Genomic DNA, 21,505 nt, shown 5'->3' with positions numbered 1-21,505 from the left:
TACAAATGCATTTATTTTGTTGAGGTACATATTTCATGCAGGCCAGCCAGTCGGCTGTTCGTAGTCGTGCTGGAGCGCTGCGTTGGTGTATATCTCGCATACTGCTGCACATGAAAGCACCCCTGCCCAATCGGCATCTGCAAATAATATTTACGTATGTGCGTACTACTACATGCGCGCATGTGAAAGCCCCTAAAATGTATACATGCATATTTTTATACCTATCAATCCGCGCGGTGCAAACCTGTTGTGCAACTTTTGCGAGTGCGCTTTGGCCACTCCCCCCAATTGTTTATTTAACAATTTGAAAAAAAAAGAAAAAATTCTTTGGCCAACAACACCAGCGACGAGCACAATTAAGTATGTTGCTAATGGAAAAAAATTAATTCTCTGTGGGGTGCTTCTACCTTGAGTACGATGTAATATATACTATCTTACGTATAGCCGCACGGTGAAACTGTTCTGTATTTTGTCGCACAACTTATGTGAATTTTTTTTTTTTTTTTTGCTCCGTACTTTTAACGTGCCCAATTAACGATAGGAGTTATTTCTAACTTTTGATTATACCAATGCGCTGTTTTGTAAAACCTCATAGGGTTCGATTTTTCTATATGAAAGTGTTCGGAGCAGAATGGAATAGGAGCGAGATCCATACTAAGTTGAGCATCCTGGTTAACCTTAAAATGTGTTGCGTTTCAGCCAAGTGGTACATATTTGGCTGACTTACCTATATGGTGTGGCCACAAACTTTTGATAAACTCTCACGCGGAAAGGTGAAAAAGGCGGGGAAGAAACGAAGGAAGTCTAACAAGGGTGACACATTCGGTTAGCATCCTTTGTCTGGCACGGTGGGTCAACATGGCATGCACACACAGTTGTATAGCGGTACCGCTTTATATACATCCGCATGTTTGTGACCTTTTCCATTTGAGAAAAAAGGGCTATACGCGTTCCCCTCTTGGTATGTCCAATTCGCCGATGTAAAAATGTTTTACGAAAGATCGCACCGATGCGGTCAAAACAGCCAAAATGGATGAAAAAGAAAAAAAAAAGGGTCAAGTTAGCCAGACCAACTGAGGGTTTCAACCTGTAGGGTCACTTAAAAAAATTGTTGTTCCCAAAATGGGTGTACCAACAAATGTTCGTTTTATTTAGCCGTCACGAAGGTGGAACATTTAAGAGATGATTACCAATCTTGGGTTCACCCCGCACCTGCATATGCCACAGGTATATGTGTCGGCGTGCAGTAAAAGGCACAGCAGTCCATCGTGCATACACATGGCATATTGGCATAAAAATTGCCAAAGGGGAAGCATACACAATATTGGGAACTCTCATAGTTGTATGGCTTGTAGTTCATAGATGAAAGCTCATAACTGGAAGCCTGTGCAGTTGCGGGGTTTCCACTGCTTCGCGGTTTGAATTTTTGCGCGAACATACAGAGTTGCAGCGGAACGAGGAAGGGAATTTTCCCCATTCCGGCAAAATATTGTGCCCCCTAATTTACATGCACGTGCAACAATTAGTGCGGTATGTATATCCCCCGTTTTGGTAATCCAGTTTTGTTAAAGCCCCAAGGTTTTGTCGCCTCAACGCTTTTCATTATGCGTCATTATGTGGCCCCCCTGAACTTGCCTCCCAATTTTGCTTCCTCAATTGCTACTTTAATTGCCTCCCCAATTTGGCGTGCCCATTTTAATTTTTCCCTTTCGTTCACGAATAAATGGGATTAAGAAGCAAGGGTACATGTGAGCAAATTAATGCGTGACAATTGCACAGGCGGGGAGCTACATAAAACCGTGCCGCTAAACACATTAGAATGAGCATTTGATGAATCCGAAGTAACGCTAATCGTTATCTGATAATAACAGCTTGTTGCTGGACCTAGGTGGCCTCCTAGATTTTTGTTTCCTTTTTTTTTTTTTTTTTTTTTTTTTTTTTTGCGTACAAATTAAAAGTTTTTAAAAGTTTGTGTATACCTGAACAGGCAGGTGTGAATGTATTTTGCGGGGACCACCGAGCGCTTACGTTGTGTTTATTCCGTGTCATTTTCCTTCGTTTTGTTTTACTTTATTCTGTTTTCCGTTTTTTTATTGTGGTGAATCTTTGCTGGTACCCCTGCTGTTTGGAGACCCCACTCGTACATTCGCAGCAGATTTTCCGCGTTCCGTTGGTTCCCATTTGAATTGTCCTCCGCCAGGTGAACGACCAACACGTCCTGCAGGAGGGATCCTACGATAGGAGAGGCTGCCCGAAGGACACATCCCCCTAACAGATAAATTGTACCGAGCAGGCCATAAACACATCCTCGAAGAGCTCATTTTTGATAAAGGAAAAAAAAAAGAAAAAAAATTCTTAAAAGTGAAAGGGGACATATTCACGTGCATGTATTATGATGCCCCGACGAACAGGTCTGCACCACACCCACCCACGCTGCATGAGCCTGTCCAGAAGTTTCAATAGAAAATCTTCCACTAGACAACTCCCCAGTAGAAATCCCCCCAGTAGAGGACCCTCCATTTAGTGACCGAAAGATGTAAGCCATGAATATTATTAACTACCTTTACAATAAGAGCAAGAGCATATACAACCGAAACATTAATGCGTACAATTACAACAACATAGAGAATGAAAATTTAATAAGTAACTTTGTCGATATTAGTAATGGATACAGCAACCATAGCTGCTCGTCCAAGTCGTCCTCGAGGACGTTGATGCAGGGTGACAGGAATAATGTGAGTACGGGTCACAGGAAAAAGGGCAGGGAGGAGCGCTCTCCCGTGGTGAAAATGATTGGGCCAGTGGTTAGGTCATCGGTTAGGTCAGAGGTGGGTATGACCAGAGCGCAGAGCGATCGGATGGACCAAGCGAAGAACATCGCCAGCAGGGAAGACGACCAGGGGAAGAAAAACCAAAATTACGAATTTAATGTTCACAACATTGGGTTTGACTCGAAGGTGTATAAAAACAGATGCGATGGAGTCTGTGTCCTCAATGACAACATTTACATTTTCGACAAAATTAAAAAATGCATATATTTGTACACCCCATATAATAACGTGTGGTACATATTTTTAAACATATGTGAAGAAATGTCTGTGAATAAAAATAGCAACTTGGAGTTGACAAATTTTTATATGAAGAACAGACCAGAACAAACTATCGAAGGAAACTTCCATCATCTGAGCAATATTTCTTTTATGAACTACACAGATGTGGTTTACCTCAATAATTGTATTTTTATAATTAGTAGTAATTGTCATTTTATGAATTTTTGTAAAGTCAATATGCTTAATATGAATACCCTCTTTGGGACCATTGTGGTGGAGTCAGCGCAGAGTAACTTCGCTGATTTTGCGGAGCTGTTGCGGGGGTTGAGGGGGGATCAGACGGAGCGGAATGAGCAGGAACATGCCAATGACGATGAGATGAACCGCATGGGGCAGCCCTCCAGTTGGGATGCAAAGCCCGGCGGATCCTCTTCCCTGCAGGAAGCGCCAAACAGGCCGAACCAGACGAACACTACCGTTTCATCTGTGGAGCAAACAATGTGTAGTGACCAAGCCGGTACCGTGGAGAGTGCACATATCCAGAATGGCCACCGTCGAAGCAACGATGACGACAGCCAACGTAGCCACCTTGACGAGTACGTCAGTGGAATTTCCGAATTTTTCGAATTTTCCGAACTTTCCGAATTGTGCGATTTTTCTGAGCTTTTTCCGAATGATGAGAAAAATCCTTTTAAAAAAATGAAGAGGCTGATAAAGGCGCGAGATTTCTTCTCCATCTGCAGCGTCAACGAGAGTTGCTACTCTTTGATTTACCTCTTCGGGGGTAAAGGAAGCACCGTCAAAAGGGCCAATGAGTATGTCGATATTATTTACAACGATTTGTACGTTTACGATTTTTACCGAAACAGGTGGATGGAGTTGTACCAGTATAGGAGTGATGAAGATGGGTGTGCCCCTGAGGAGCGGTCAAACCCAGAGCAGGCACGTCAGGACAATTCTCTTCTACGTACCCACTTAGATGAGTCCGCCGCGAACAGAAGCGATAACGGCAACATTCTTTATTTTAAACCGGGTGATACTGCCTCCCCCGTTGGTTTACAAAACGAAATCGCGCTTGAAAACGACACCAGAAACGCAGAAGAATGTTTTAACGACAGTTTTTTTCTACTAACGTCGAATGATGCGTTTAGCAATGATAACACGACTCAGTCGAGTAAGGTTAAGATGGATGGAGGAGCGATAAATCAGGACAGTCTGCGCCGCAATGTAGACACGGTGGATAGTATAGCTACCGTTGCTACGTCCACTGCGGAGAGGCATAGTAATTCGTTTGGCCACGCGAAGGGGGAATCTTGGGATAGGCATCCGATCAGTGGGGACCAAAGGGAAGTTCCAAAGAAGGGGGGGGAAGAGGCGGACGACACTTGTTCAGATTTGTACAGCCTCATTTTTGACACTTGTGAAGAAGCCACGGGTGGAAAAGCTAAAAATGCAAAGTGTGCAGGTATGCACGGTGAAAGTACTCCCGTGGAGAGCCCCCAACAGACACGCACTAACATCTACCATGAGCGTAATGACCCACCCTGTAAAGACTGCCTGCAGGGGAAGAAGTGCAAATATATCTGTAACCTTATAGCGAACGGAGTGAAGATACGAAGAATCCCCTGGCTTGGAAAAAGAGCAGGGCATTCCTGCGTGTATTATAAAAATAATCTGTACATATTTGGAGGCATCAGTTACTACAGCTTTAATAGGAACAAAATAAACCTCAAATTTTGCGACAATTTATTCCTTTACAATATTGAGTCTAATAGATGCTTTGAAATTATGGCAAAAGGAAGCATACCAGAGAAGAGGTACCGACATGGGTGCGTCATCATTAATGACTATATGTTCGTAATTGGTGGAGAGTGCAAGAGTTCCTCTTTACCAAAGAACGATTTATTTTTTTACGATTTTAAAACGTCTGTGTGGACAGAAGTTGTTATTAACACCAAGGTGGGTTCCCACTCGTTATACAAAACAGTATGGTTAGAGAATTTCGGGTCGATATATATGTTTGGCTCGTCCATTCTGCGCCTCACGAAGAAGAACTTCCAGTACACCCCGTCGTATAAGAATAACCAGAAGAGGCTGGAGAACCGGCGCTTCTGAGCGGGTGCCTCGGCACATGCACGCCTGTGTCAGCGTGTGCGTGTTCCCTCTGCTTGTTTAGTTTTTCCGCCCTTTTTTGCGGAGCATGCCAGGAATGCACGAAGCCGCTACCACAGTTACACCAATTGAAGCTCATTTATATGTCTACCGGTGCCTTTTTGTTTGTCGCTCTGCCCTTGTCACCGAAGCAGCCTCCCCGCTCAGGGGAGATGCCACATGTTTTAATGATTTGCAGATAATCGCACATGCGTACACATGTGCGTTCTGTGTTACTCTCTTTTTCGTAATTCTGTACTGCGGAGCATTTTAATGGCGACTTGCTCTCCGTCTATGTCCATCTTCCCATTTTCTTCCTTTTTCTTTCCCATTTTTATCCAATCGCAACAGCCATTTTTATTGTTTCATTTCCCGTGCGTTGTAAATGTGGCGTTTTTTTTTAAACATGTAGGAGTTTCCCCGTGCCACGTTTACACACGTAACCGTAACCGCGTTTCCCCCTTTTTTTTTTGAATGCACATCCTCTTATCACTCCGCTGTTTTGCTGACTTAACGGCCACTTCCGGCAGTGCTTAGAGCATTCCAATGTAGCACTAAAAATGATGTTAATTTTTTTTTTAAAAAAGTTAATTTGATGGGGGAGGAAGAATCATTCCCGCTATGAGTATTCGCGATGTGTTAGCATTTTATCCTTCCCCCGTTTCTCCTTCCATTTTCATCCTTTCTTATGGCGACGTGAGGGGATACCACGTTTGGGTGGTTAGGATACTTTCCCTATGACGACGTTTTATTTTAACTGTCCAATTACGTGGTAAAGGCTGGCTGATGCAGCACGGGTCAAATGGCGCCAAAGTTGCACAACGGGGTGTACGAAAAAATTACGAAAAAATTGACACATCTTGGGGGGGATAAAATCGCATGCAAAGAAAGGTCAACAGAAGAGAATCGTAAGAAGGGCATCACCATACCCTTTGGTGAAAATATTTGGTCAATATGCAGAAGTGACGTTTATATAAAAACAGGGGGGAGTACACACTTGTGTGTGTGTCACTACCACATGAATTACTTAACTGAGAAGTTTACTCTCGAGGAGTGAAGACATCAGGGATGTGTACCACTGGTCATGTGTGGGGCATGTTCATAAATAACGGGAAAGGAATTCTTCACCTTGGAATTTGCTTCTCCCCCCTTGTGAGTAATTTACACCAATAAGGGAATCACATAACATGGCATAAGTAGACCACCCCTCGTTTAGCACATCTGTGTAGTTCACACCATTCCACCATAAAAAATAGTTCATCACAGAGGTTGCCACTCCGTGGGGGACGATGGGGTAAGTTTACTTTATCCCTTCGTGCATCCTAATCGTACATGCGTCGATTTTATTTTTGAAGGTGAACCAATCAATGGAGTCCTCCTCCGGCTTGGCTTTCTTAAAAAAGGAAAAGAAATTGTTATTACCCTCTTTCCTTTCATTTTTATCCCCTTTCCTTTTCCACCCAATAAAGGTATTTAATATATCCTGCGCAGTTATGTATTCTTTTCCTTCTGAAAAGCAGAAAAAGCAAGCTTTCAGCAAATTTTCGTTAATTTCTTGCCGCTGTATGTAATTTTCCACTTTGCTTCGTATCAGTGGGGAGTCCACATTTTTACTTAACCCTTTTTCGAACAAGAAGATATTGTACGTTGGGAAGAGGGAATCTTTCGGCCATTTAAATTTTAGTAGTAATAAGTATTTTTTGAAATCTGAAAAATTCATTTTCCCCTGCTGTGAGAAATGCCTGTACCAGTATGCTCTTTTGTCATGCTCATAAAAATTTTTAAATTTAAAAATGGACAGAAGTTTATTTGTCCAGGAGTTATTTCTTTTTGTCTGACGATTTTTCCCATCTGGGTCATTCAGTGTTTCCTGTTCGTCTACGCCCACATCAACGGCAATGTTGAGGGACTCGTACTTCCCATGCTCAGCTAACCTCCCGAATACCTTCACCAAATCGAGTACCTCATAATTTAAAATTGGATTGTATGTGTTGTAAACAGGCTCGTTATTGTAATATTTGGAATATATGCTATTGCCATTTTTCAGGTAATTAATTTTTCTCTGATGTATGTGAAAGAGCGGTTGCTTTATGTAGGCATGGTGTGGGTTATATCTTTTGTGGTGCCACACATTGGACGAAGGACACTTGTTGAAGTAGAGAATATTTTCGTTCAGTTTGGAATGCAGGTGGCTTATCCTCCTTGAGTTTACCAGTACGGTGGCTTCCTTCGAGGCAACCATCAACAGGATGAGCAATTGCACTTGTCTTAACATGATTGGACGTGCGTGCGGTGTGTATGCGGTATGTGTGGTGTGTGTGAATGCGAGCGTATCTACCAATGTACACCCCCGTGCGAAGAGCGTAAGAGGGGTGTGGTATATATGTAAGCATACTTACGCAGACCTGTGTGTCTGGGCAAATTTCCACCCGCAGCTCCGATGCGGCTTTCCTCACCACACCTCCCCTCTTGAGGAATATGTGCAAAGGCCCACCCGTCACGCTCAGCTGTTTGCATAACCGATGGAAACCTGCTTAGCGCATATTTGTTCCTTTCTCACCATGGAAGTAAATATAAGCAGGTAGGCAAATAAACAATAAAAAAATTTATATATATCCAAGCCGCTTCGAATCGAACGTGCGTGCCTCAACTCGATTGCCTTCTGGTTACGCCTTGTCGAGCCTCCTTAAGAATGCAGAACGATTGGGGGAAGCAAAAACTGCGTTGCTGCGCTGCCTTAGGCGAAGAAAAAGGGAGACGTAGAATTCACGCTACGGGCATGATGCAGTTTCGAAGCGGCATCGTATCCTATCCTCCCTGTTGGCTCCTTCGCTGCTTTGTATGCCGCACCCTTCGATGAATCGCCCGTTGGTCAACCCATCTGCTCACGAATTCGTTGTGCCGTTCCGCTTTTTCATCGACTTCTTTTGCATTTCGCCTCTTAACACACGCTACGGCCAGGATGAACTATCGCGTGCAGGGCACTTACAAAAGTAAAAGTGAAAAAAAAGGAAACAATGCCTTTTTTGCTTCTTCTGACATACACATGCTCGAAATGCGCTTAATAAGCAGATTCGTTTTTTTTTTTATTATCCGTTATAATTAGAACTTGCCAGAACTGTCAATAATTAGGAATGGCGTCATTCATATATATCTAATGCATGCACAATTGGCTCACGCGTAGGCACCGCGTTTATGTTAAGGCCCTTCGACCAAATGCGTAAACCGTTGCAACTGTGTTGAGTGTACCGGTGAAATTTTAAATTTGTTCTTCATTTCCATTTTTATTTTCCCCCCTTTTTGTTGATTCTCCTTTTTTATGTAAATATTTGTCAAGGGATATGGTTTATTGGTAATACATTCAGGGCAAAAAAAAAAAAAAAAAAAAGAATTAGGAAAAAAGAAGGTACTTAACAAGTTTTCTTCTTTTTTTTTTCTCACCCCGTGGCTTATGTATATGTGCGGCAACTTTTGTAAATGCGAGGCAATTGTTGTAAACGTTCTCCCTTTCGCATGAGAAGACACCGATTTGGAATTAAACATATAACACTTCGGGAATTATGCACGTGCATAAAAATCGCTGAGAGATAAAACTTTTGTCAACTGCTTTGCGCCACCAAATTGGAGCACGCGCTAACATGGCCAAGCAGACCACCTGCTAGTCCTGCTATTACATAAGGGTAATCACCCCACCCCTCGATTTACTCTTTTTTCAATTTTGTCGCCTTTAAGCTTTGTCTACAGAATGGGAAACTAGCCAAACGCGGTGTGTTGAAGTATACACTCGTGAATAATTGCAATTATATGCTTGTGCAGGAAGTGGGGCATATACCCAAGTTGGTTGAATGGAAAGTGTGAAGTTAATTGCCTTAAGAAGTGGCATGTTGGATGTGGCCAAAAAAAAGAAGAAACGAATTTTTGTGTGCAGCGCATTTTTTTCCTTTGGGCATTCTGCACTTTCGCAATTTGTCATTTTTGCGGTTGTCACTTTGGATTTTCTTTTTAGCTTTTATTTTACGCTTCGGTTATGGTGAAGATTTTTTCCAAACCGTTCGTTCTTTTGGAGGCCTTTTCACTTCACCCCTCGCCAACAATTAATTGCAACATTCAAAGCGCCGAATGAGCAAATTAAGAAATTCAGCATGTTCAAATTTTGCCAAATAGCGAAAGTGCCACGTCCTTCACATCGCAGGAAGCGCAGCATTCAGCGCTGTTCATATGTATATACAGAAAGAATATTTGTATTTTTCATGCCGTCCTGTTGACGAAGTGTTGCATCATGAATTGCCAGACGAACAGATTTGCATACAGGTAGTTAAAATTGTGGCGCTTAAGTGGGTATTCCGTTGTACAGCTTCTCCTCCTTATTAAAATTTTCCTTTTTTCACTTCGCGTGGTTTGCAACAGCCTTCTTATACGTGCCTCAGAACTTTGCGTGTTCACGTATAAAGACGTAATGTGCGCCTTTTATGCGAGGCGGCGGCGAGCAGTTTTGGACAGCCTTAGCCGTGGTATAAAAATTACAAACACGAAAAAGTAGCTGTAAGCATATTTATTCAATTATCTGTTATTTTATCTGTTAATTTGACTGCTCATTTGTCTGTTCACTTATATGTTCGCACTTTCGCGCCAGTGGGTAGGTACGTCTGCCCACGTTTCCGCAAATTAGTACGTTCACGCTCAGGCACGCGTGTGTACAAATTTGCGGAAACGTATGAACAAAAAAAAAAAAAAAAAAAAAAATCGCACACTTACATGAACGGGAAATAGCTAGCTATAACTACTATTGCTATAATTATTATTATTTTTTTTTTTTTTTTTTTCCTGCCCATTTTTGTACCATTACACTTGTTCACAAATGACCAGCTGGAAAAAAAAATTCGCTGCTCACTTTCGATAGCAGTTGCTTCCCATTTGGAAAATTCTGTTTTCCTCCTTAACTTGTTACGCATTTATTTTTACACTAATTGAATGCACGGGGGGTGGATTTTTTGCGTGTTGTGTAGGCATTTGTAAGGGAAAACTCCCCGTGCGCGTTGGCACATGAGCATACGCAAATACATACGCAAATGCATTATATATTTACACACCCATGCAGAACATGCACCCCTGCTTCGCATATAAACAAACGTACATCCATATTTATATACACACTTAGACGAACGTATAGCCACCCTGAACAAGTGTACCGCTGCGGATGCCCATTTTGTGTACTCCTTTTAAATACACATGCGTACGTTTACACGTCTGTACTTGCTGCCCATGCGCCCAGCTGCTCCCCCCGCCCGCCTCTGTCCTTTTGCGACAGTCGTTGCATAGTTGTTCACGAATTATTTGGCCTTTTTTTTCATTTCGCTTTGAATGTGTTTTTATTCTATATGTGATGTGCCCCCTTGACTTCTTTTCAGGTTTTCAAATGGCTGCATTTTAGTTTCTCTTTTTTTTTTTTTTTTTTTTTACCTTAAACTTGTGTTTTTTTTTTTTTTTTTTTTGTGCATTTTACTTCCCGCCATTTTGGTTACGATCCTTTTAATTTCCTTATTTTTTATTTTTTTTTTTTTTTTCATTTCATTTTTTTTTGTTTTACCTTTTTGTTTTCTTCCCGCGTCGGCATTTTGACACAGAGCCATTTGGTTAAGTTGTTAGTAATTTATTTGTTTATTTTTTTTTCTTTTACATTTTCCTTTTTTTTAATTTCGGTTACGTTTGTGTTATGCGTGTCCACTATTTTTTATTTTCTGTTCACGCTTTGTTATCTGTTTAATTTTTTTTTTTTTTTTGCTCATATATATCCCTTTTTATTTTTATTTTTTTAATTTTTGTTTTAGACTTTCTTTTGTGAGCACAACACTTTGGAAATTCGCTTTGTCGAAACTTTGAGGGGAATTTGAATTCGTGTGTCCAGAGCGTTGCGCCGTGCGCTTTGCAGTTCACACGATACACATAGCGTGTTACGCCGCGCGTTTCACACGTGAACTCGGGAAGAGGACGAAATTTCCATGAGCACCTCTTTATAAAGAACACCACGCGTAGTGAACAAGTGAATTAAAATAAATATATTTTTTCTTTTTTTCTTTTGCTTATTTTTTAAAATCTTTTTTGTAACATAAGCACAGTTTGCGCCTGTTGCGCACACTTCGTAAGAACAAAACTGAGGCAACACAAATTGAATTAACAGAACAAATGAAAATTCGAAAAGCCCTGGCAGAAGGGCCAGAAGCGAAGTAAGCAACCAGTCCTATAAATAAGGCTACACAAATTTATACGTATTTGTATCTACCTGATTGGGGGGAGACAAAAAAAAAATAAACAAACAAATAAAAAAAAAAAAGAAAAGAAAAAATTAAAAAGTTGAGGAGGGTGCACTTGCAGGAGCCCCTTCCCCTTTGCCTCCCTCCCACGTGAGTGAAAGTAGCATTGTTCTTGCAAAAACGAGGCATATGACAATACGTGGAGGCCGACCCCGTATGCACTCCTTTGCAAAGGCACCTGCACGCACATACGCGCACCTTTCCGAGTGAACAAAAATTTATTTTGAAAGAGAAGCCCGAAAACGGCTGAAATGGAGAACATGAGAAACTTTCCAACTGGAGGGGGACAAATCAATTACGACAACTACTTGAACAGTTTGCAGATAAAAGGAATGAGAAATGCACAGAATGAAAACAGCCACGTGCACACAGCGGGCATAAACTGCTGTGAAGAACACATTACCAGATCGAGCAACACCCAAATAATGCGAGTCGAAAACGGAACACATAGCAAACCGTATATATACAAGAAATTAATCGTTTTTGATTATGATGATACGATATTGCCAACTAGCTGGATAACTGTAAAGATGAAGCTAGGCTTGAATGACAACATCCCAGCATCCGTAAGACAATTCTTTTTTAAATTAAGTGAAGTTGTAATTAAAACGTTGAGTCTATGTTTGACACAGGGAAAATTGGTCATAGTAACCAATGCGAGCTTAGAGTGGTTAATTAACTCAGCGCGTAAATTTATTCCATTAGTATGGTCATATATTATTCTCAACAATATAAGAATTATATCCGCAAGGGACAGATTAATTAATTCTTTAATTGATCCTAAGGATTGGAAGAAAGTTATATTTCATCAAATCATTAATGAAATTTTAGCCCCCTACCTGTGCAACAATTCAGTTATATGTTTCATTTACTCTGTGGGTGATGGAAACGATGAGAGAAACGCTTGCTTTTTTATTTCACAACTGAATCAGTATTCTTCTTGTATTTTTAAGTCATTGAAGTTTTTGTCCGAACCGTCATGTCAAAAGTTGATAGCTGAGCATGAGCTCTTTTATTATTTTTTTAACAGTACATGTAACCCACCCGCGGCAAGATGTACGTCTATTAAGCCCATAGTGTCTCTCCCCCGCGAGGGCAGCGGCGTTGCTCTGAGCACCTCGGTGCCGAAGAGTTGCAACTCGTTGCAGAATGTGTGATTTGTCGGCACGCAAGGTGGGGGGAAAAATAAAAAATGGCAAAAAAGAAGAATGGATAGGTAAATAGATAGATGAACGATCCTTACACAACATTCGCAACCGCCACGTCTCGCAAATGGCAGCCCTTTTGAACCCTTGGCAAAAATGCGCCCAAGGTTGCATCGAAGGAAGACATTGCGGCATAGACAAGTTTGGAGAATCCCTCGGATCAGGCGACACGAGTGCGTACCGCTAACATGTTGCAGGTGCGTTTATGTGAAATATGTGCGCCGTTCATTTGACCCATAGGAGCTCTCCAAATCCTTGCGCGCGCTGCGCGTTTACACCATATGACCAATTTTATGTGCACGATTACTATCGCTTCCATTACTGCTATGGATGCTATCGCTACTGTTGTCACCTTTATTTTTTAACCCTTTGTCAATTTTTTTTTTCCTTTTAATGAGAATTTTGAAGAGAGAATCGTCCGCACCGAAGCCGCTCCACATCCACAGAACACGTTCTCGCATGAATGTGTACAAAGTGGCACGGCGCGGAACGCATAGTGTACAGCGCGTGTACATCAGGAGAACACACCGTCGTGTCCCTCTTGCTCTTTTTTTTTTTTTTTGGCTGAAGTTTATCCTATGGTTTTCCTACCGCAGTTATGGTTTTGTTTTAATTTTTTTAGTAATTTTTTTACTCCCTATTTTTTTATTTTTTAAATCATACCATAAGTGCATACGTGTGATCTCCATAGTTTTTATGTAACATATTAAAAATTTTCCTTTCCTCTTTGCTTCCCATTCTTATTCTTTAATTACAATATTGTTGTTGTATAGAAAATAGAAATGCTTTTTCCTTTTTGTTGCTGTTGTTTTTGTTCCAAGTTGTAAGGGATTGCTCAGACTGTAGAATATGCACGAATTGGCTAGCTATTTTTTTTTTTTTCAAAAATTGGTAAAAGTTATCTGAACGTTCATGTAAAAAAGTTGTTTAAGAAAGGGGAACACTTTTACATGAATTTTTGTACACCAGCAGAGTAGCAAAATGGAGTCATGGGTTGGGGTCCCTTCATAAGTGTAATTGACCTAACAACCTGCTGAAAGCAATTCAGACGATTTTGTTCGCCTCTTCCTTTCACATAATGAAGGAAGAACAATGTTGTATGGTGTATGTTGTGTGCACGCATTTGTAGTGCAAAGGAGGGAAACAGCGCGGGTATAACATTGCACTTGCGACAGTCCTCTGACATAGCAACAGTTGCTTCACGCGTGCATCTCCAACAGAGGGAGTGCAAAGGCGTAATCAGAAGGATATGATAAAACAAAAAGAAAAATTAGTAAATATATAGCCTCTTCAAAGAGCATTCCCTTCTTTTTTTTTTTTTAAGTTACCCATTTGGGAGCATCATAGGGAATTGCTCAAGTTAATACACGTATGTATTGGCACATCGTTGGAATTTTTTGTTCCCCTTTTTCTGTTCCAAATTGAATTATCCTCTTTTGAGAGTTTTTAATAGAAGAGCGAGATGAACACACCAGGTCTGGACGTGCGCAATGGCAAGGCCGTCCAAGGGGACATATGGAGGAATAGGTATTCCCTAATATCTAAGCAGGTACTTGTTCGTATGATTCGTGTCAAATGTGTAACATTGGTGTGTCTCTCTCAACGCGAGTTACGCCTCTACCATTTGTCATTTTTTTTTTTTTTTTTTTCTTTTTTGTCTACCTCCCCAATAATAGACCCTTAACCAGAAGGAAAATACGCTATGGAAGTAAGAAAAAAAAGAAGCAACTCACAATGAGCATTCTAGTAAATGTATGCACGTGTGTGGAATTTAAGGAAATAATGGTTTTCACTCCCTTTTGTGTCATACAACGCTCCCCCCTTCCATTTACAGCATCCTAAATCACGGCCGTGTCCCTAATGAGGGTCTAAACGAAATAACCATCATGAACATGTTGCACCAGATATCTTCTCAAAATTTGTACGTAAAAAAAGAAAGAAAGCATCATTTCCTTTATGATGCGATATTATAGAAAGGACGAAACATAGAAATCATTTTCGCCCTACTTCCTTCCTCAGATGCAACAGCGAGAAGAACGTCAAAATCGGGGAGCGGGAGAATCGCATATACAGCGCGCTCGTTCGGAACAAGTACATCGGATTTGGGCACGGCATCGGCAGGTGAGCAGCTCTTCCCTCACACACACATATGAATGGGTGTGTACGCATCTATGGGCGTATGTGAATATTGGACAGACTTCCTAACTCAATTATGCCCCTTACGCAGGTCAGGGAACTTGGACGACGTGCAGCCCAAGAGCGCGGGGAACAGTATCCTGGCCAAGGCCACGACTAGCTTTGTAAAGGATCTGATCAAAAGCTTTGGAATAAAGGGCTGCGAAGATGTGTACATACTGCCGTACGCTACAGGGATGTGTTTAAGTACCTGCCTGCTGTACACAAAAAAGGAAAGAGAAAAAAGTGAATACGTAATAATCTCCAGAATAGATCATAAGACCTGCTACAAGTGCATCGATTTTTGTGCCTTGAAATATTTAGTAGTGGACATGGTCTACAGAGATGAAGAATTATTTACAAACCTAGACGAAATAGAAAAACTGATACAAACATATGGTGAAAAAATCTGTTGTGTAATGTCAGTGACATCTAGTTATGCCCCAAGGAATTCAGATGATGTTGTAAAAATTGCTCATATTTGCAAGAAGTATAATGTTCCACACATAATTAATAATGCCTTTGGATTACAATGCAATTATTTGTGTAAAGAAATACAGAAGTGTTTCGAATCGAAGGGGCGGGTGGACTTTGTGGTTCAGAGTTGTGATAAGAATTTCCTCGTGCCAGTTAACGGCGGGATCGTATTCAGCTCCGATAAGAAAAAAATGAAAGAATTGAAAAAGCACTACCCTGGTAGAACACCTGTGCATGCATATTTAGATCTTTTCATCACATTACTAGAATTAGGGAAAAAAAAAATTCTAAATCTAAGAAAAGAAAGAGAGGAAAATTTTTCCTGGTTGCAGGGGAAGGTTTCAACACTCTGCTCAAAGTACAATTTAAGTTTAATCAAAGCTAGCAAAAATAAAATATCCATGGCGATTAATTTAAACGAACTTTACAATATTTGCCATATGGCAAACCCGAAGAGTATTACCTTACTAGGTTCTCTACTTTTTTACAGAAATGTTACCGGGCATAGGGTTATATGCTCCCCGCTGTTGATACGAAATGGGGGAGTGGCACAGAGGGGGGACCAGGAAATGCAGACTAATGTAGATCCTGCTTTACCCGTTCACCACACAGAAGTGGATCCCATTAGGGTTGACACTTCTGAGCAAGGTAAACACACCGATGGGGAGTTTTCATCCAATCGTGGAAAGAACAGCGAAGATGCAGGTCTGATCCGTTCGTCAGAAAACTGCAATAACGGGAATGTAAAGGGAGAAGGGTGCCAAGCAAATCTGGTAAAAAAGGAAAATATTAATAATGGAGCGATTCATGGAAAAACCCTAACCATCGGGAACCACACATTTGAGCACTTTGGGTGCAGCTACGATTTGTATCCCTTTTCTTACATTGCCTTCTCCTGCGTCATTGGAATTGAGCGGGCGGAGCTGCAAAGCTTCCTGACCAAGTTGGACGACGCGATTGGATGTTTCATCCGCAGGTTCGGGCGGCGCAACTAGACCGGTTGCGCGCTAATTTGTGTTATTATAAGTAGAATCCCGGCACGAGGTAACACGAACGGGCCTCTGCTTTTCGGAAGACCACGCCTTCCTGGGTCTTATAGAGCTGAACAAAAAAAATGAGTAAAACGGTCGAAGCACATGCGCTCGCATACACGGGGGTGGCACCAATTCCACATGCACAGGTGCCACTGTAATTGCTGTACAACTGCGCGACGAATACAATTAAATAACAAACACGTTGGTAAAGTTAGGAGTGGGTCCAAGTGGACACCACCTTGGGGCAATGAACAAAAAAAAAAAATGAAAAAGAAAAGGTGAAATAAAAACTCAAACGGTGTGCACCTTTAGTACCATAAAGGTGGGAAGAGAATGCGTCACCCACTTCTACGCACATCGGACGGACGAACTTTGTACCCTCAGGGGTTCCCTCAAAAGGGCTTTATTATAATTTTATTTATTTGGATAAAATTTGCTGGCATCTCCTTTTCATCGGGGTTCGTTTTTTTTGGATAAAGGAAAGCTACTCTGCAGGTGTACTCGTTTTTAAAGAAGAAGATTTCTCCAACGGGAAGGGGGATGTCTGATTCTGATCCGGTTGAGCTATTATCCTTTGAGTTGTCGTCTTCCTTCCAGAATAAATACCACTTGGCCTTTTCCTTTTGCTTGTCCGTTTCGGCTTCGTTGGCCTGCTTGGGCGCGTATTTTTTTGTCCGTTCGCACCTGAGTCCTCCTCCGAAGAAGTCCTCAGGGACGCTGCGAAAGGGAGGTGGGCGTGAAAATGGTTGGTCGTATTGCATGGGCGGATATATAAATACGTGCATACATACGTGCATTAATATTATTTTCCCAGCAGTTGAGGGACACGTTCACGCGGAAGTGCCTCCATCCATTCTAATAAACGCAGACAAGGAAAAAGTCGCGTGTATGGCGGGTGCAGAATTACTCTTGATCCGTCATAGTGAGTCTCTCCACGGGGACTGGCCTAAGGCCCTCTTTTAGGTCATGAAAAAAAGGCTTCATCTTTTCGACCTCCGTTCGGGGGTAGGCGTTGCCCTTTCCGAAGAGGAACGTCACTTGCACGCGGTTTAAGAGCTTGTACACGTCACTGCTTCTACAGGGGAAATGGGCAAGAAATAGGAAGGTGTTGATTTTGGCAGAGTCGATCCATGGGGGGCAGGTTACTATGCAGGGTTTTCAGCAGGGGACTATCTCTGCTCCGATTTTATCGAGGAGTAAACTCAGCTCTACGATGCTTTTCCTTACAGCAAAACGTGTGTGTCCGGCTTCTGCGTCGACACGAAGTTCCAATTTAAGAAGGAATTCTCCTCCGCAGGGAAAACTGCATGGGAGTTCTGCCCCATCCAATGGGACGTAGAAGATCCATCAAGCACTACCGAACTGTGAACAACGTTTTCCCGGTTTTTTAAAACCCCTCTTGGAAGTATATTATTGTTTTCCTCAGTATTTGATTCCATGAGGACTGAGAAAACTGGCCTTGGCACTTTAAATTTCGATGTGCTTATAAAGTAGAATAAACTAAAGAGAGCAAACATGGTATTGACTAGACTCCACATTTTGGTTCTTTTATGTTCACTTGGGGTGATGCAGAATATTATGGAGCCAATAATCCAGAGGATAGGAAATTTACAGACCAACCCTAGGAAGAAAAGTACTTGAAGACAGCTAGGGTCATCGTTTTCGTCTTCGGTGTGAAGTGCTGGTTCGTTTGTTTCCTGCCGTTCGTTTGTAGTTTGATGGGGTGTTGTCAATTGGGTGTTCGCTTCACGCACTCGTTCTAGCCAGTAGGTTTTTATTTTTTCCTTTACGTAGGATATATTTTCCTTAACGTAGGTAACTATTTTTTGGAAGACATTCCTATAGCTGAAGCGGTGGGTTCTACCGCCGGGGTCACTACCTGTACTATGCTGCGCTGCGTCTTGATCAGATGTAGTGCCATTTGTCCCTGAATCGGGCCTTTCCATTATAATGGTCCCATTTTCAACGTTACTAAAAATTTCATTTATTTCTGGGCGATTAGAGTTAATAGGAATGGAGCTGTTTAACAGGTCATTCGGGTTTAGTCCGTTTAGACAAATCATCTCATTCGTGTGGGTTCTTCCATGTGGGTAAGCAATTTCTCTGTTTTCTCCCCCTCCTGTCTGACTAGTGCTATGACCCTGCATTATAAACGTATCTTCATCCTCCACAACGTGTACTATGTTGTTAGGGCCACTCGGGTCAATTCCATTGCTACCCACAATGGTCAGTTCGCAGATGTCGCTGTCCACAATGTTTTCATCCGTTATGGGATCCCCCCTCCTGTCAGCAAAAACATTCTTTATTCTGTAGATCAGCTTGGAAAAAATGTTCGCTTCACTACTACTGGCGCTTGGTAGATCGGCGCTGCTTACGTCGTGGGAGTCTGCGCTACTCATATCGGGGGGATCGTCACTACTGACGTCGTGCATATCGTCACTCCTTACATTATAAATGTGGTCCACTACGGGGAGTCCAGTTTTTACACTCCCATTTCTGTCACCATGATCGTCACTACTGCGATGGTGTTCCTCAGGCCAATCCTCGTAGTTTCCATTCCGTGGTGAGTTTGACATTTGGGGACTATGGACCATGTTGAATGGTGCATCTTTTCTTCTACTCCTACGGGGCGTTTCCTTCGCATGAAGGTGCAGGGGTGGAGCTGTCGTGGCGTCCTGCTCCCCGTTCCTTCTCTGCCCTTGGAGTGGCACTATTTCGTGATCACTATCACTGCTTTGACTGTCGTCATCATGGCTACCACCGTTACTACTATGATTGCTATGTTTTTCCCGTTTTCTCCTTTTTACGCCCCTTATCTTTAGCAAACGACCGAAGTCACGTTTCTGGGAGTTCATGCATCCCTTCGGTTCGGGGTCCTGTCCATCTTGCACCCAACTGTTCCTGCCCCACTCGTCACTTGAAACATCACCTTTAAACTCCCCTACCCTTTGGACATCCTCTATGTGTACTTTTTTTTTTGTTAGTTCTCTTTTTTTTTTTTTACTGGGTATTTCTACCGATGTGTCATCCTCATTCTGCGAATAGTTCACTTCCTTTATTACGGAATATGTGTGTTGTTTTTTTTTTTTTTTTTTTTTTTCCTTTTTTTCATTTTCGAAGGTATCCTCGTTGCCTTCTCGCTGTGAGGAGTCGTCCATACTGGCACTTTAGAGTTTGAAGTTGTGGGTGAAACAGCGTGACGATGGTGATGGTGGTGAGGGGAAGTGTTCTTTCTGAATGGATGTCACTCATTAGCACTATGACAGGGTGTCACTTACTGGTGGGACTCGTCCATTCGGTGGTCAATGGGGCCGCAGGCGAACAACGGTCACCTCGGACTTCACTGGATAGATTAAACCGGATAACACTCATAGTAGTAACATGAGTGGCATATGTGGCAAACGTTGAAGGGAAGAACTTCCAAAAGTGCCTTAATTTCCACCTCCCCTAGTTAATCTTTCTCCATTGGCTGCCTCTGCAATGACTGTACTTAAGCACCTCACGGAGTACCAGACTTTCTTGCGTTAAAAGAATTAGCAGTCGCGTCATATATACCTGTATGTAAATGTAAAAAACGCGCATTTATATATTTTCCTTTTTATTTATTTTTTTTTTAACGATTGTGTTTAACTCTGGCCCCCATGCTCCTTTTTGCTTTTCGTTGCTCTGCGTTTTGTTGTACCAAGCTATGCCATTGCTTTCTTTTTTTTTTTTTATTTTATTTTATTTTTTCCTTCTTTTTCTTCTTTCATTTTTTTTTCCCCCCTATTTTTTTTCACCTCTTCTCAATTTTTCTCGCGCATCCTCAATTTTCTGAAGAGGCGCGCGCATATGACCCCGCGGGAAGGAGGAGTAAGGACAAATTTTACGAATGTGTGTTGTTCCAACGCGTATAATGGACAACTTTTTTTTTGACAATTTTTTTTTTTTTTTTTTTTAAAGAAGCATACGGTGTGTGGCAACTGGGTAAGTGAAGAGAAAAAAAAAAAAAGAAAAAAAAAGGAAAGGAAAGGAAAGGAAAATATAATAGAAGCCAAGGAAGCAAAAATAAGGAGCATAAAATAGGCAAAAAGAGGCGAACTGTGTGGAACCCCTGGTTGTTTTAGTATCCTTCCCAATAATACCTCCTTAAATTTGTAAAGGCCACATGTAGGGTCAAAACCGGGTACGTCATTCTTTAAAGTCGCTGGAAAGATCAAGTTGCTCCCTCTCTTAAGAAGGTCGTCTATACTCAGGTCTGCATTGATGTATGATGTACCACATAGTGGAAAGACAAATCACTGAGCATGATAAAAAAAGAGGGAAGCAAACGCACCGAACCGTCATTGGGGACTTATAGCAAAACGCTCTCCGCTCAGCATACAAAAATAAGCAGATACGAAGAAGGTACATTTTTACATTCCAGTGTGCAGTACACAATGCTCGTTACTGTTTCCTTACATTTGGAGAAACAAAAAAAGGAGGAACCACCACTTCACTATGTAACATTGTTCAGGGTGTTATAGTCTACATCCAACAACTGTCAATGGTACAAGATATAGTTTTTAAGATCAGTGTTAGGTTTGTTCTACGGGGTGCGTATTCTTCCTTTTTTCTTTTCTTTTGTTATTTGTATGCCATACACCACCATGCTCTTCCCAACTTACTACCCCATCGCATCTTTCTTCCCACCGTACGTATATTCAAGAATTAATAATTCATATATGCGACATGTACATTAGTATAATCAGGATTTGCAATAATATGTACATGGTCAAAGGGGAGAAATAAGTATTTACGTAGAAAAAGTGAAGATTTCATATATACTATTATAGAGTACTCATAATGAAATGTGTAACGCATTTATATGTACATTCAGAATTAGTAAAAAGATTAACATTAAACATAGGAGTAAGTGCGCTATAAGGAAGAATATAAACAGAACATATGAAATCAACACGAATTAAAGGAAATGTCAGGAAGGGTAAAAGATGAATTAATATAAGTGGAATATATTGTACATAATATATTTAGCTAATGCATACACATATACAATGGTATATTCATTGTAACCTCGGATTTATAGGGAACATGTCCACGCCAATTAGAATCCGAGAAGAAGA

General features: G+C 41.5%; 5 protein-coding genes across 5 annotated transcripts; 3 read left to right on the top strand and 2 right to left on the bottom strand.

The window, feature by feature from the left end:
- Nucleotides 1-2,543: 2,543 nt before the first annotated feature.
- Nucleotides 2,544-5,165, top strand: PCOAH_00006830 (CCAAT-box DNA binding protein; the record flags this gene model as incomplete). The annotated part of the gene is made up of 1 exon (XM_020057493.1): nucleotides 2,544-5,165. One exon carries the CDS (start codon nucleotides 2,544-2,546, stop codon nucleotides 5,163-5,165), a length of 2,622 nt encoding a protein of 873 aa, XP_019913197.1.
- A 1,336-nt stretch (nucleotides 5,166-6,501) lies between these two features.
- On the bottom strand, nucleotides 6,502-7,476 carry PCOAH_00006820 (Uncharacterized protein; the record flags this gene model as incomplete). The annotated part of the gene is made up of 1 exon (XM_020057492.1): nucleotides 6,502-7,476. One exon carries the CDS (start codon nucleotides 7,474-7,476, stop codon nucleotides 6,502-6,504), a length of 975 nt encoding a protein of 324 aa, XP_019913107.1.
- A 4,287-nt stretch (nucleotides 7,477-11,763) lies between these two features.
- PCOAH_00006810 (Uncharacterized protein) lies at nucleotides 11,764-12,669 on the top strand (the record flags this gene model as incomplete). The annotated part of the gene is made up of 1 exon (XM_020057491.1): nucleotides 11,764-12,669. The coding sequence occupies one exon, from the start codon at nucleotides 11,764-11,766 to the stop codon at nucleotides 12,667-12,669; it is 906 nt and encodes a 301-aa protein (XP_019913078.1).
- A 1,510-nt stretch (nucleotides 12,670-14,179) lies between these two features.
- PCOAH_00006800 (PLP-dependent aminotransferase) lies at nucleotides 14,180-16,364 on the top strand (the record flags this gene model as incomplete). The annotated part of the gene is made up of 5 exons (XM_020057490.1): nucleotides 14,180-14,266; nucleotides 14,394-14,425; nucleotides 14,552-14,638; nucleotides 14,737-14,838; nucleotides 14,945-16,364. The coding sequence occupies 5 exons, from the start codon at nucleotides 14,180-14,182 to the stop codon at nucleotides 16,362-16,364; spliced, it is 1,728 nt and encodes a 575-aa protein (XP_019913309.1).
- A 431-nt stretch (nucleotides 16,365-16,795) lies between these two features.
- Nucleotides 16,796-19,561, bottom strand: PCOAH_00006790 (Uncharacterized protein; the record flags this gene model as incomplete). The annotated part of the gene is made up of 3 exons (XM_020057489.1): nucleotides 16,796-17,120; nucleotides 17,311-17,478; nucleotides 17,631-19,561. The coding sequence occupies 3 exons, from the start codon at nucleotides 19,559-19,561 to the stop codon at nucleotides 16,796-16,798; spliced, it is 2,424 nt and encodes an 807-aa protein (XP_019913281.1).
- Between the last annotated feature and the right edge of the window lie 1,944 nt (nucleotides 19,562-21,505).

This window comes from Plasmodium coatneyi, chromosome 4 (assembly GCF_001680005.1).
Source record: "Plasmodium coatneyi strain Hackeri chromosome 4, complete sequence".
NCBI classification, from domain to species: domain Eukaryota; phylum Apicomplexa; class Aconoidasida; order Haemosporida; family Plasmodiidae; genus Plasmodium; species Plasmodium coatneyi.
This window is presented reverse-complemented; position numbering and strand designations above follow the sequence as displayed.